The following is a 15,647-nucleotide window of genomic DNA, read 5'->3' on the forward strand; positions in this document are numbered from 1 at the left end:
TTGATCTCCCAGCTTATGTTGAAAGCCGTGTCAAATAAGCTTCTTATTGGGGAAAAAATCAGTGGGTGTTCCCCACCAAGATTAAGAGCACCTTAGGAACTAGTATGGTTGGGGAATTGGGTGTTGTGGTGAACCCTCAAAGTTACTCCAAATTGACCTGTTGGGGAATGAAACTGCCCAGCTTTGTCAAGATGTAAAGACTCTCTTGCAGACATATGGTTGTATTGTTATCTGCCAGTCAACATTTCTTTAAAATACAACATCTATTGGATCCGGGAGGGGGGATAGGAGAGAAAGAAAATGAAATATGGAAACATATTTTAAAAATAAAAATAATTTTTAAGTAAAATAAAATGCAGCACCTTACTTACTAACCACAAATCTGTTTCTTCTAACCAGAGCAGTGTAAACATAGTTTGAAAAAAATTTCACAAAAGTACAGAATTAAAGTTTTCTATCTTTAAGACCAAAGGAATAATTGAATGTTTTCTTGGACCTAGGTTCAAATGAGACCTCAAACACTTCCTATCTGTGTGACCTTGGGCAAGTCACTTAATCCCCATTGCCTAGCCCTTAATACTCTTCTGCCTTGAATCCAAAATACATTGATTCTAAGATGGGAGGTAAAGGTTTTAAAAAAAAAAACTTAACAGGGGATCGAGTGCTTTAGCAGTTCATCACCAAATAGTTACTGAGCCGTATGTTGGATTCTGGGCAAAATACTCTATGAGAGGTAGAAATAGAAAACATATGCCCTGCATTCTAAGAACTGAAAGTCTCCTTGTAGAGCATGTGTCCACACAAGATAATATACAGCAAGCACTGGTATAGTATGTGCTTGAGGAGCTTGAAGAACAAGGGATCACTCCCAGCTGGGGTGGTCATGAAGGAAGTGGGCTTAGATCTGGGCCTTAGAGGATATGCTAGTGTTGGGGGAAGGAAACAGGCATTTATCAAGTACCTACCACCACCAGACATTGTACTAAGCACTTTACAAACATTATCTCATTTGATAGGATTTAGGCAGTGGAGAGAGATGGGAGGGCATTCCTAGAAGAAGGAAAGGGCTCTGAGATGCAGAGACAGTTTGGATGAACTATAGGGTTGGTGTAGGTAAAAGAATAGATTACGATAGGCCTGTGTTGGCAAAGCTATGAAATGTGTGCCAGAGGGGGCTGCTCCCTTCTCCCTCTCCACTGGTACCTAGACATCTCTCACATGATCCACCCTTCTTCCCAGCAGCCCAATGGGAGTACTTCTTCCCTCCCCTCTCTGGGGTAAAGGAGGGGCAGGGGGCTCACATATAGTGTTGAGGGTACAGTTTGGGCACTCGGTCTCCAAAAGGTTCATCATCACTGTGATGAGCCATGGAAGAAAGGCTATAGATTTTGTACTACTACTAATCAACAGAGTGACAAGGCAGAATGAATGTATTTTAGAAGCATGATGCTGGGAGTTATATTAGAGAGGAGGGAGACAAGAGACAGGGCCATAAGCTATCCCAGTAGACAGGGAGAGAGGTCCTGAAGGCCTGAGCTAGGGTTATACCATCAGGAATGGAAAGGTAAGAACAGAAGTGAGAAAGATCACAAAGGAAGAAATTCCAGGACTTGGTAAGAGAGGAAGAGAAATCAAAGATGACTCAAATTTCAAGCCAGGAGGCCATTAATAGAAATAAGGAAGTGAGAAAAGTGGAGCTGGTTTGCGGAGAGGAAGACGAATCTAGTTTTAGACATGCTAAGCTTGAGGTGATAGGACATCTATATAGAAATGGCCAGCTGCCAGTTAGAATAGGTAAAGGACTAGAACTCAAAGGAGAGTACACAACTGGCCATTTAGATTTCAGAGTCATCATCACCGTCATAGATGAATAATTAATTATCTTACAGTTGGGACTGTGTTTCACTTAACATTTAACATGTGAAAAATGGTTTTTCTATAAATTATTTTATAAGCACTTTCCAACCACATTGTGGAGGTATCTATTGTTAGCTCCAGTTTACAGATGAGGTAACTGAGATTTAATGAAGCTAAGATCACCCATAGGCAGAGTTAAAAGCCAGGTCTTAAGACTTCTAAGCTAGTGTTGTTTCCACTCTGCCGTGGTGCCCATGGCCACTGCAAATGGAAGAGGAAAGAGAGAAGCACTAGTGACTGAACCATAGGGGATAGCCAGGCTTCTGGGGTGACCGGAAGAAGAAGATCCAGGCTAGACCAGAGGCTTCTGTGAAGGAGCCCTTTGATCGTGTGATTGTTATAGCATCAGAGCTATAAATGAACTCTGGCAGAATTGTAATTTTGTTATATTGGCACGGACTGACCACAAGCACTAAATTGTCCTCCAGCCATTTAAGTTATTCTCTGTCTTTGGGGAGCAGGTTGTAACAGAATTCACACGAGTACTTTTTAATGCATTTTGTAGTTATTTGGAATGGGGTTTCCTTTTCTATTAGTGCCTCTTGGATTTTGTTCCCATTATATAGAACTGTTTTTGATTTTTGAGGGTTTGCTAATTATCTCAGTTGGTATTTTGGTTGATTCCCTATGTTTTTCTAAGTAAAGTGTTACCAGTAAAATGGAATCATTTTATCTCTGCTTTACCTATTTTTACAATTTTATTTCTTTCTCTTGTCTTATGCAATTGCTGTTTAGCTGTTGCATTTATTGAGAAAACTTTTAGTGTGTCACTATTGTACATGATGCTTGCTTTTGGTTTTAGATAGATATTTTTAGAATATTAAAAAAGCCCCTCTATGCGTATACATTCTTGGGTTTTTAAATTCTCTTCCTTCCCCCACCCCTCCCATTATAAAGCAAGAAATAGAATATTCTTTATGCATATGAAGTCCATCTGTGCCTGTACATTGTAGGATTTTTAGCATAAATTTGTATTTTTTCAAAGACCTTTTATTTATCTGTTGAGATAATTTTGTGATTTTTGAATGCAATTGGTCTTTTTATTTTAAAACCCTCACCTTCCGTCTTGGAGTCAATACTGTGTATTGGCTCCAAGGCAGAAGAGCGGTCAGGGCTAGGCACTGGGGGTCAAGGGACTTGCCCAGGGTCACACAGCTGGGAAGTGTCTGAGGCCAGATTTGAACCCAGGACCTCCCATCTCTAGGCCTGACTCTCAATCCACTGAGCTACCCAGCTGCCCCCTGCGATTGGTCTTAATATGATGATGATTGATATCTTAATGATGAACCATCCTTGTCTTCCTGGCATAAATCAAACTTAGTCATAACGAATGATTTCTTGGATGAATTGCCGTGGTCTATTTGACTGTATTCTATTTAAAAATTTTCAATTGATTTTTGTTAAAAAATCTCTGCTATGTCCTTTCCTAGTTGAGGTATCAGTACTATCTTTGTCTCATAAAAAGCATCTGGTAGAATGCTTTCTTTCCCAATTTTTGAGAACAGTTTGTGTAGTGTTGCTACTAATTGTTTTTCAGAGTTACACAGAATTGTATATATAATATGTACTTTTAGAATTATGTTAAAGGATATAGAATCTATCTTTATATAGGATTCTCCTCTGAATTCATCAGGACCAGGATTCCCTTTCTCTGCTTTGGACTTCCTTTACAGCTAGTGCTACTCCTTTTTCTAACATTGGTTTATTTAAAGTTCTCTATTTGGTGTTCTGGTTTGGGGGAGTATTTTATATTTTTGAAGTTAGTTCTCTGTTTCTTTTGTGTTCGCCGTTTTGGTAGCTTATAACTGTCTAGTAGTTGTGATTGTTCCTTTTATTTTTTCATCTTTTAAGGTTCCCTTCTCTTGTGATTCCTATAGGAGATATAAAACTGCAGTTTCAATAGATTGAAAACAGAAAGCTTCAGAAGTTTTGGAGAAATGACAGATTCTAGTTCATCTGAGTAACAACCCTCTCCCAAGATTTGGAAAAATCGTACCCCAACTTTTGTCCCCCACATCTCCTTTATGGCTCTTGATAATGAGTTAACATGTGTAAATTCTTTCCAAGTGATTTCTGAAGCTTTCTTTCCTTGCTCCAAAGGTTCCAAATAGTCAGTCAGAGATTTTCTGGGCTTTAGCTGCCCACAGGCTTTTCCCTGTGGCTTCTAGGTTCATGGACCTGCTAATTATTTGAAGGAGAGGCCTGGATGTTAGTATGGGAAAATTTATCAAAAGCTTTATACAGAGAGAAATGGGAGCCCCGTTGTAGCTTGTTCATAAAAACTGACTGTGAGTCAGGGGAAATATATGCACCCAAAGGGAGTGGTAGCTTGAGTGACCGATCAAGAAATGGAATCCATTTTCTTTGGGAGCATCCCTAAATGATGCTTTTGCTTTCATCTTTAATGATTTATAACTTCTTTTAATTTATTATATGCAAGTAGAATTTTATTTTAGGATAAAGCCTGGACCTGTGATTTCATTGACACAGGGAATTCCCGGGTGAGAAAACTCCCTCCATCAAAGCATCTTTGGTCTTAGAGAGTTGCCCACGATGCTGAAAGGTTAAGTGACTTGCCTGGGGTCACACAGCCAGTCTGTTTCAGAGATAAAATTAGAACTGAGGTCTTCTTGATTTCCTTTCTTGCCTCTTGGGAGGCCAGCTTTCTATCCCCACTCTACCATAATGGCCTTCCTCTTTATCACACTATTCCCATGTCTTGCCCATATACATTCTGTTGAACAAAAGCCTGGATAACACAAATTGCTACCATCCATTTGAGTAACTTACTTAATGAAAATATGCTTTTAGTAAAATATTTCTACACCCTTATTTTAAATGCTATCCCAGGATGTTAAGAATTGCTCAAAAACTGTTCATTTTTCTGACAACCGGTTAGAGATTCAACCCCCAGGGAAATATGGCAGCTCTGAGCACAAAGAAACTGAAATGACATGGCTAGTTTTCTAAAGTAGCAAATGCCCTCAGCTTTAGAACCAGCAGTTCAGTTCAGTGCAGCAAGTATTTATTAAGTACCTGCTGTATGCCAGGCACTATACTAAAGTGCTTTACAAATATTCTCTCATTTGATTCTCACATCTACCATGGGAAGTAGGTGCTATCATTATCCCCATTTTCCAGTCAAGGGAGCTACAACACAGAAGTTAAGTAATTTGCTCGGCATCACACAGCTAGGAAAATTTCTATGGCCACATTTGAACTCAGGTCTTCTGGACTCTAGACCGTGCACTCTATCCATTGCACCACATAGCTCTTCATAGGAACATAAAGACAAAGGAACAACAAAAAGGAGCTTATAGCCTGCTAGGCCAGTGATGGCAAATCTTTTAGATATCAAGTCCCCAAGCTGCAACCTTCACACTGCATGTAAGCTGCCTTGCCCCAGACAGGGGAGAGAGGAAACACCCCGATTGGGCTGCTGGGCAGAGGAGTGGGTGATGTGAGAAATGTCCTCAGGCATATGTGGAAAGGAGGGAGGCAGCAGCCCCCTCTGGCATGCTCTGGCATGTGTGCCATAGGTTTGCCAATACAGCACTAGAGCATCTCAACTTCACCCTGTTTAGAAGTTCACAGTATTTTTGACACAGAAAATCAAGCCCCTAGAAAATACAGTGGACCTATTGCATATGCCATAGTGGTTAGCTTTCATTTCAAAGGTGGAATGTCTCAAACTCATTGCAGTGAATGGAATTCTAACTATCATATTAATTTAGAACATGTCAATATGCATGTGTCCATAACTCCTGTATTATTTCTGTTTCCTGATGGTGTATTTCTATTTAACACAGGAAGTTCTGTTGGAGCTCTTAGAGCAGTGTGTAGATGGCTTGTGGAAAGCAGAACGTTATGAAGTAATTTCTGAGATTTCCAAAATGATCATTCCCATTTATGAGAAACGTCGGGAATTTGAGGTAAGTGGTTTGAGACATCATCAAAATATTGCAAAATCTATTTTTGGCAGAATTATTGAAAGAAAAGAAAGGAGAGAGGTAATTTTAGTCTTGGAAAGATTAGCAATATCTTATTACTCTCATCTTACTGCATGTAAATTAAATGCCAAATTATTGAGCATCACAACAAGAATCTGGGCTGTCATTAATGAAGAATGTGAGGCAGAACATAACACAAAATGCTTGCAGAGAACCCTGGGTTCAGAGCCTGATTCTTTCACTCACTACCTATATGACCTTGGGCAAGTCACTTAACCTCTCTTAAACTTGCTTTCATCACCTATAAAATGAGGGAGGTAGATTAGATGGCCTTTAAGATCTCTTCCAACTCTCATTCTATGATCCTGTTGCTTGTGAAGGCCCAGCCAAGAGAACCTTGATTCTTTTAATATAGAATATACATCTTTATTTAATGATTCATTCAATAGCTTTGAGGTCTAGCTTTTTAACCTTCTTTGCAGAAAAAGGTGCAACAGGTATATTGTTTATAAATCTATGGGAGGGCAAGGGAGAAGATGGGCCTCTTCATCCTGGGGCAGAGTTACATCCCATGTCATGATATTCCTATTCCCATTTCCTGTGCATCCATGGAAGGGATCTCTGCAGGTTCTCTTCCAGGTGGAGCAATAGTTCCTAGGGCCCTGGTAGCTTCATTTGTCTATGCATCTGGCTGCAAGAATCAGAGAAGTATTAGGGCCAGGAGCTGTGAGGGAAAGCAGGCAATCTCTGCAGGTGAGTGCGCGGGTCCAGGCACAGGAGCCACTAGTGCCTTAGAGCTGGCACCTGCAGAAGATGAAGATTTGTTCACTGGACATCCCTATGTATTGGTAAAGCTTTTTCTACCAAATGAGGGCAATGGTAGGGATCAATGGCTGCTGAGCTGCAAAGCCAGAAAAGCCCTGGCTACCTAGTCTAGGAGGGCAGCACTCAGTGCAGGGGCCCTTGGCAAGGGCTCTGTGACTGCACGGATCTGGCTTCTCTCGTAGATATCAGATTTATTTATTCCTGGACTTCTGTGTAATGATGGCAATGAAGAAATGTCCTCATCCAAATCACTTTGCAGTAGAAACTTTCACTTGAATGCATTTAGAAAATGGCTTTTTAAAAAGGAAGGCCCAGCTGATTTGTGCATTCTACTTTTCAGAAACTCACTCAAGTTTATCGAACCCTACATGGAGCCTATACTAAAATTTTGGAGGTCATGCACACAAGGAAAAGGCTTTTAGGCACTTTCTTCCGAGTGGCCTTTTATGGACAAGTAAGTGGGCTGTGGTTGGCAAGCTGGAAAAGAAATGATTGTGTTCATTTGGCCTTTGGGTTACTTACTGGAGCAGCAAAGTACCTTTCTGGTCCCTTACAGAGAGCCATTCCAGGCCTTCTGGGGTTCCTGCAGTTGTCTTTAGAAAGTACAAGTAGAGGATTTAAGATTTAGATTTCTTTCATCTCAGTTTCATTTAACTATTAGGATTACTAAAGTATGCTTTGAAATTTAAATAGATCTTGTTTTTAAAGGAGAGAAAAGGGTAGGGCTTCTGGGGAACAGGGGAAAATTCCAAAGAGGCATTTGCTCTGGGCCTTTTGCTCCTAGTTTCCTCTTTTAGGAGTCTTCACTTCTCAGTGATCTCCCCCTTCCATTATATAGCTAGGACAATATTTTAAAGCCTGGGGGTGGGGAGGTAACTTCAAGGAGAATTGGTCCCCTTCCCTTCTTGCTCCTTTGGGTTTTAGCCATGGCCCTTTGAGGCTGGTTTCCTGGGCTTCTGCCTAGGGTTGCATTCAGTCCCAGATTTAGCTGTGCTCAGCCCCAATCTTCTCTCCCCCAAGTTCAAAACCAGCCTTTCCACATTGTTGGGCAAGGAGGAGAGTGAGAAGGGGAATGGATTCAGCTCCTGGGCACAGTCCTGGGGCCCTCCCAGGGTTCAGGCATGGCAATTTGGCCCTGCTTGAGAGTATACGAGAGAGCCCAGCTTTCATAGTATGATTCCTGAGAGACAGGAATGCTTCCTTTCATTTATGCCTTTCTGTGGTTTATGGATCAATGTGCTTCCTCAGAATGAGGCTCTTGCAGCTTTCTGAGGAATAGAAATAGGTTTTGCTATACTGTAATGCCTTCGCTTTTTATTTTCGTTTAACTTTGGATGTTATATATACACGTGTTGATGTGGGAAAAACACAGAAGTACTAAAGTAGTGAGAAAAGCCAAGTCTTTCATCAGGAAAGAGCTAGTAGTGTTCAATATCTGGCTGCTCCACAGTCAAGTGCCTAAAAAGTCACAGGAGCCAAAGCTCTGGCACTCTGGCAGCAGTATCTCTGAGAGGGTCACCACCCTGGATGATCCTCCCAAGAACAGTAGAACTCGGGGAACTCCTGTTCCATTCGGGGGACTAAGGACGGGGAAGTCCGATTGACTGACATTACTATGGCTACAAGGAAATGAGAGGTCCAGCCTATACTGACAGAATGCAAACAAGCTTGGGAAAGAAATCAGAGCCAGAAAGAAGCTGGGTGTCAGGCAGTGGTCGCCTTACAATGTATACTAAAAGCATGGTTCCTGTACAGGTGTTGACAATGGGGGAAACTTTGAAGACTAAAAGGGTACTTTAGCATTTGATTAGGCCTGCTTGCCCCACCTAAGCTGGGATCAGCAAGTACGTTAAGGCCTATTCTTCATTCTGAAACTGTTAAGTTTGAGTCTTCCCTTGGGGTGAAGTCTCCAGGGACAGGGGCAGGATTGGGGTCTCCAGAGTTCATGTTGACACATGTATAAATTACTTCTTTTCAAAGTATTCAAAAATATGTTTTTAATGGACAATTTAAATGTCTGCCAGAGGCATTCTTAAAAGGCTCTATGTTGGAACTTTGCAATAGGCTTTCTTTGAGGAAGAAGATGGAAAAGAGTACATCTACAAAGAGCCAAAGCTCACCGGCCTCTCCGAGATATCCTTGAGACTCGTCAAACTTTATGGTGAAAAATTTGGTGCTGATAACGTCAAAATCATTCAAGATTCAGACAAGGTAATGCATGCCCTGCCTTTTTAGGGAGCCTTTCTGAGTCCTTCCCAAGCTCTTGCAGGCACTTGCCTCTTTCACTTGCATGGCAGCAGGCTGCAGAGGTCCGACTTTGAGAAGCAGAGGGAGGGCCACAACCCCTCTGACTCTCTTTCTATATCTGAAACTTAGTCCTCCTTCTGGCCCTCCAGCCTCCCCTCCGCCTATGCCCCCGTGATATTATAGAATCAAAGAACATGCAACTGGATTAAGAGAGTTGGAAGCTTTAGCCAAAGGTGCAGTGAGCTACATTGAGTTCTCTGACCCTAAGTGGCTCATGGCCTTCATCTATGTGAATGAAATTAAGTAGTTGCTTACAAAGTATTTGAAAGGGACAAGGAGTCGATTGTTCTATCTAGGCTTCGCCCAAACCCTGTTCCACTTTGCTGTCCTTAAGTCCACTGAGAAATCCTCAGCTGTAGTTCTTCCTCCTGCTCCCATGAAGGTAAACATGTGGCAGTTTCTTTACAAGAAACCAAGTTCTTGCCCGACCGATTCTGGTTTCTGTGGCCAAGTGATGAGAACGTTATTTGGAGCAATGTTTGTATTTTTCTCGGACATTGTAGCAACCGAAAGCAAAATATTTTCAAGTAGCTGAGCACTGACAACTCCTTTTTCTTGTCCAAACTTTTAAATTTAAAATAGAAGAAAGTGCTAGGAGTGGCAAGATGTACCAACATCCCCTAGAAAAAAATGATCTGATGCTCGGAGCATCTCTGTCTACATGATGGACTGCTGCTGGCTTTGAAGACATGGCATGAAACTGAACAAATAATTATTAAGCCCGTGCTGTGTACAAAGAGCATAGTGCTAGGCTCTAGACAAACGAAACAGTTTAGAAAGATGCAGAATTGAAGAATCTCCCAGTATTTTCCTTTTCAGGGGCTCTGGAAGGGCATCCTCACAGCCCATCACAGCTCCTTAATTGTCCCTGGAATGTTCACACACATAAACTTACTTCCAGCCCCCAATGTTGTAGGATAATTATATGAATATGAATATGAATTCATACTGGAAATTTTTAATGCCTTAGGCTGTAGTCTGTGAGATCTGTTCAGTGTGCTGAGGCTTTGAATTTTAGACAATTAGCTGGTGTATAAGTCTATAACATTTTTTATTTGAGGTTTTATGACAATGAAAAATATCAACTTTAGGCAAGAAGTTGCCCAGCCCCTTAAGATGAGCAGAACTGAGGTCTAGACCAGCCCAGCAATGAACAATTTTCCCTAATTACCAGAAAGATTATGGATGGCTCCTAGCATTACAAGCTAAGTCATCCAAGTTTACAAGTAGTTCAAGGACTTTGTGAAGACCCTACATAGAGTTCCTTTTGTCCCAGAAAGCTGAGCGAAATATGGGCAACACGTAGTGCCTGTGTTTTTTCCAAAACAACTGCAGAGCCAGAGGAGGCTCCTACACTCTGTATTCAAGGGGAAGTGATTGAAAAGTGGAAGCTATTAATACTATGGTCTTCCTTGTGTGCAAACCAGCCTTAGAAATCTCAAGTTCAAGGAATAGTAGCGAATAGCGCCAATTCATCCTTACCCACACACAGGCCTCCTTGCTCACCCCAAGACAGTGCGGCTTTTGGAGGGAGAGTTAAATGTCTCTGAGCAGTGGTGGAAGGTTTTTGCATGTCAGCTCTGGAGTGATCTGCATGGGAATACTACCTACTACCAGTCCAGTTGAGAGACTGTAGGTTGAGTGCCTGTGGGTCACTGTGTCACCTGTCTGACCTCAGAAGTGGAGAAATGTGTACTGTGTCCACTTTGACACACCCCAAGAACACCATTTATGGAAGCCATGGCTGGTTTACCCTGATTTTTTTTATTTTTTTAATATTAATTTTATTTTATTGATTAAGAAAATTTTTCCATGGTTACAAGATTCGTGTTCTTTCCCTCTCCTTCTCCCACCCCCCTCCAGTAGCTAACTCACAATTCCACTGGGTTTTACATGTGTCATTGATCAAGACCTATTTCCATATTATTGATATTTGCACTAGGGTGATCCCTTAGCGTCTGCATCCCCAATCATGTCCCATTGAACCACAGGATCAATCCTATGTTTTTCTTTGGTGTTTCTGCTCTCATAGTTCTTTCTCTGGGTGTGAATAGCATCTTTCTCATAGGTCTCTCAGAATTGTCCTGGGTCACTGCATTGCTGCTAGTAGAGAAGTCCATTACATTCTATTGTGCCACAGTGTATCCGTCTCTGTGTACAATGCTCTCCTGGTTCTGCTCCTTTCACTCTGCATCACTTCCTGGAGGTCCTTCCAGTTCACATTGGTTTATCCTGATTTTAAGCTGCTGGAATAACATGTTATAGAAAATGAGCAGTATAGCAGTGTAATAATTGACTATGTTTCCGATTCCTTGAATTACCATTCCTGCTTGGGACAGGGTATGATAATAATGACCTCTGAGCCCAATGAATCAAAGCCATCTCACACGAGAGGAGCCCTAGCCATGAAATCCTTACTCTTAAGCTTAGGGATGGTAGGAAATAATGTGGGTCTTTGTAGGGTTCTGGAGCAGAGTGAGAAAGGGTAGTAAATGACATGCTTTTGCTGCAGGTCCAATAGTAGTGAACCACATTTTTTAAAAGTCACTATAGCCCAAAGAATGAGTAACAGGCACAGTTGAGACTTTGATGGGCTGGGCATCCAGGCTTCATTGACCTGGTGTGGAGCATCTGAATTCCCTAATGCCTTTGGGGCAGGACCAGATGAGTCATCCCTGTCCCCAATTTAATATACAGGGGTAGGGAGGGGAACTAGGATTGATTCAGTCCCTGAGGTCAAGTATTTCCAAATTGGAACTACTACCTGAGTGTATCCTCCATTCCAAGCTTTTAGCCATCAGCTTCTTCTGAATTGGTTGTCATATGGCTCTAGCTTATTTGTTATGCTCCCTTTCCCTCTCCAGTGAGTATAAATGTTTGTCTTACAGGTAAATGTCAAAGACCTCGATCCCAAATATGCCTATATCCAAGTCACTTATGTGAAGCCCTACTTTGAAGATAAAGAGCTATCTGAAAGGAAGACAGAGTTTGAAAAAAATCATAACATCAACAGATTTGTTTTTGAGGCTCCTTATACTTTATCTGGCAAAAAGCAAGGCTCTGTGGAGGAGCAGTGTAAGCGGCGGACCATTCTGACTAGTAAGTAGCCAACTCTATCCTGCGTGGGCTCCCCACTTGGTGCATCCATAAAGATGTCAGCTGCTACCCATGGCTCTCCTGCAGTCTCTCTGCTGTGCTGAAGCCGAATTCCCAATGGCTCAGAGCTATTGTCTAGTTCAGAAAGCTTCCCCCAGGCCTATTGCTCAAATGCACCAACTCCTAGACAAGTCATGGGGGGGAATGGAGCCTTTAGAGGTTTTCTTTGACTATTATGAAAAAGTCTTTCTGATACAATAAACTCATCTAACGTTTTAATAGCATCAAACTCGTTTCCATATGTTAAGAAGAGGATCCCTATAAATTATGAACAACAAATTAATTTAAAACCCATTGATGTTGCCACTGATGAAGTAAAAGATAAAACTGCTGAGTTGCAGAAACTCTGTTCTGCTGCCGACGTGGACATGATTCAGCTCCAACTCAAATTACAAGGCTGTGTTTCTGTCCAGGTATGTCCTGCCGCCAAGGATCATGGGACGACATGTTTAAGCTCGGGGATGGAGTCATTTACCCTAAAGCGCTTTGACTCTACATGACTTGGGCTGCACTTGACTGTGTTCTTGTCAGAGATGCTAGAACCAGGTTCTGGATTTGCAGATTAGAATTCATGTACTCATTCATTAGAATGTCATCTTTGCCCAAGGTTGGTTCCAGCAAACAAGAATCACTAGAATAATAAAGTAAGGCCTCCACCATGTACTTGGGTGGGTGGATGGTGGTTTCATCACATGGCTTCTCCCCTTCCACTGACAGACACTGGAGTCCATTTGGGCAGTTCCTATCTATGGCTTTCTCTGCATCTTTTGGGAGCCACTAGGTGGTACGGTGGATAGGGTGCCAAGCCTGGAATCAAGAAGAGTTGGACATGGCTAGGCAACAACCATGACAAATAGATCTTTTGGAGAGGATCTCAAAGTTTCTTTTTCCTGAAAAGAAGAAAGGCCAAAATGATTTTGAATCTGAAGCTACTTTTATTTCAGCTGTAACTATAATGTAGCTACAATAGTAGCTCAAAGGGCACATAGTCATGCCCACCAACATTTCTGACTGTGTTACTGTGCTCTGGGGATCTCTTAAGACCCTTGCAGGGGGTCTTCAAAGTCAAAACTGGTTCTGTTATAATTTGTTCTTCAGTCATGTTAGGCTTTTTGTGACTCCATTTGGGGTTTTCTTGGCAAAGATATTGGAGTAGCTTGCCATTGCCTTCTTTTAAAACAAACAAACAAAAATCCTTCCTTTCCATCTTAGAATCAGTACTGTTTATTAGTTCCAAGGCAGAAGAGAGTGGTAAGGGCTAGGCAATACGGCATCAAGTAACTTGCCTGACACAGCTAAGAAGCGTCTGAGGCCAGATTTGAACCTAGAACCTCCTGTGTCTAGGCCTAGTTCTTAATCCACAGAACCACCAAGATGTCCCTGCCATTCCCTTCTCCAATTCATTTTACAAATGAGGAAACTGAAGTAAATCAGGTAAAGTGACTTACCCAGGATCTCACAGCTAGTAAGTGTCTGAGGACAGATTTGAACTCAGGAAGTTTTCTCCCTGATTCCAGGCCCAGTGTTCCATCTCCTGCACCACCTACCTGCCCTTTTGTAATAATACTGAGGTGTTTTAATTTGGACCATAGTAAATATAAGCCAGGTAAACAGAAGCTCTTTGAGAAAAGGTTTTCAATAATTTGTAAAGTATACTAAGGGGACAAAATCAGAGAACCACTGTAGACTACTTCTTTCCTGTCTAATGTCAATTTACTTCCTTCGGCAACTTTAGGTAAATGCTGGCCCCTTGGCATATGCCAGGGCATTCTTAAGTGACCATCAGGCCAGCAAGTATCCCACCAAGAAAGTGAATGAATTGAAAGACATGTTCAGGTAGGTTGCTCTCGAGCTTCTTGTTGTTAGACCCCCAAGGCAGTCTCTCTCTCTCAGGCATTCCTCCCCAAACACTAGGCTCTCTTTCGTTATAGTGCCCAAGTTCTCTCCAGTGGTATAGGAGGCACACAGCCTCTCTCATTCTTCAGGCCCTCTCACAAGTGGCTCAGTATTTTTCCAGTTCAGAGTTTCAGGCAGAGCAAATGAAAATGCCTGCTGTCCATCAGAGCACCCTGGCACCCTGATGTGCACCACATTGCAGAGTTTCACTCCCTCTGCCCCTCTACCTCCTTTCCACTAGCCCCTTTTACTTCTACGTTGTGCAGCATACAGTAAGAAGTCCCTATAGTGGGGTGGCCTGCAAAGGCAGGACTGAACAGGCTTATGTCCCAAAGATTCTGATTAGTCCCAAGTAAAACATTTTGCAGACTTTAAAGAGGTAGAGAAGTGTTAGCTGCTCTGATTATCTATGCTATTTAGAAGGTGGATGATGGAGAGAGATGCCAGGGAGGTCACACTTTTCTTCTAGAGTTACTGATTTTAACATTCTTATTTGGTTTTCATTAGTTGCCCCATGTTAAACAGCAACCACTATTCTCATGCAGTCAGTGATATTTATGTAAAGCTGTGTGGGGCTCCAGAAGCACTGGGCAACATTTCTGTCCTCTAACCCTCACCCAAAAAATGTCTGGGTTAATTGAGGCAATTGAACACATACAGATGCATGTTCATATCCAGACAACCCATGATGACATGTTCCATTTAGATCTTTGGAAGGCCAGACCCGCCCTCATCTGGTGATATTAAAATAAAGCTCCCAGCAGGAATGGGTGCAAGTCTGTGGCAGAGCCACCGCCCAAGGCCCCTTGAGTCCCGATCAGGAGAATACCCCAGTCCCCAGGAGGCCCTTCTGGCAGCTGGTCAGCTCTACCAGGACTTCACACTGACCTGAGTAGCTCCTGAACACGAGAGGATGAAGGAGGCTAGAACCCTTACAGATACTCCCATCGGGAGTAAGCAAGACCTAAGCACCTTTGAATCTACTAGCCTAAAGGAGAGAAGGCCGGTAACATTGTCCCTGCTGCTCTGAGGGACTTTTCTCAGTAAATGAATCTAGAGGGCATTGGTAAAGGGTTTTGAGGCCATCCATAAGTTGGTGACATATGAGGACTGACTGGAGGAACTGTGCGTGTTGAGCTTGGAGAAAAGAAGACTTGCTTGAAGGGGCAGTGACATATGAGATCTGTAGAGCAGGTATTTGAAGGGATGCTACATTAAGGAAGCATGAGACTTGTCTTCACAGCCCGACCAAGAGCATTGGATACTAGTTGCAAAGAAGTCCTTTAGAGATGTGGAGAAACTCTTTCTAATCCTTAAGAGCTCTCCCAAAGTGGAATGTGCTGCCTCAAGGGGTAGTAAGTTCTCTGACCTTGGGGGTCTCAAGGCAGAGGTCAGACAACCTCTTGTTGGCTGGGTTCTACTAAGGACACCATTGGTTTATGGGTTGGCCTTGATGACCACTGAAGTTCCTTCTAGCTCTGAGATACCGTGGCTGTTACATTCAGTGTCCACTCCTTGTGGAGCCAGTCATCCACAAGCTGCCACAGTGTGGACAGAGCGCTGAACTTGGGTGTCAAAATCACCTAAGTTCAAATT

At 42.4% G+C, this 15,647-nt stretch overlaps 1 protein-coding gene across 3 annotated transcripts in view; it reads left to right on the top strand.

Annotated features, from left to right (window-relative positions):
• Positions 1-15,647, top strand: part of DOCK11 (dedicator of cytokinesis 11) — a 243,510-nt gene that overhangs the window by 191,827 nt on the left and 36,036 nt on the right. For all 3 annotated transcript variants that reach the window (XR_474957.3, XM_001364195.3, XM_007507772.3), the window contains exons 46-51: positions 5,727-5,849; positions 7,033-7,146; positions 8,757-8,903; positions 11,888-12,098; positions 12,378-12,568; positions 13,891-13,991. Coding sequence is in view for 2 of the 3 variants with exons in the window: in XM_001364195.3 (XP_001364232.1) it covers positions 5,727-5,849; positions 7,033-7,146; positions 8,757-8,903; positions 11,888-12,098; positions 12,378-12,568; positions 13,891-13,991 (887 nt within the window). In the remaining variant the exon portion in view is untranslated. The remainder of the gene's footprint in view (positions 1-5,726; positions 5,850-7,032; positions 7,147-8,756; positions 8,904-11,887; positions 12,099-12,377; positions 12,569-13,890; positions 13,992-15,647) is intronic.

Source organism: Monodelphis domestica, chromosome X (assembly GCF_027887165.1).
Source record: "Monodelphis domestica isolate mMonDom1 chromosome X, mMonDom1.pri, whole genome shotgun sequence".
NCBI lineage: Eukaryota > Metazoa > Chordata > Mammalia > Didelphimorphia > Didelphidae > Monodelphis > Monodelphis domestica.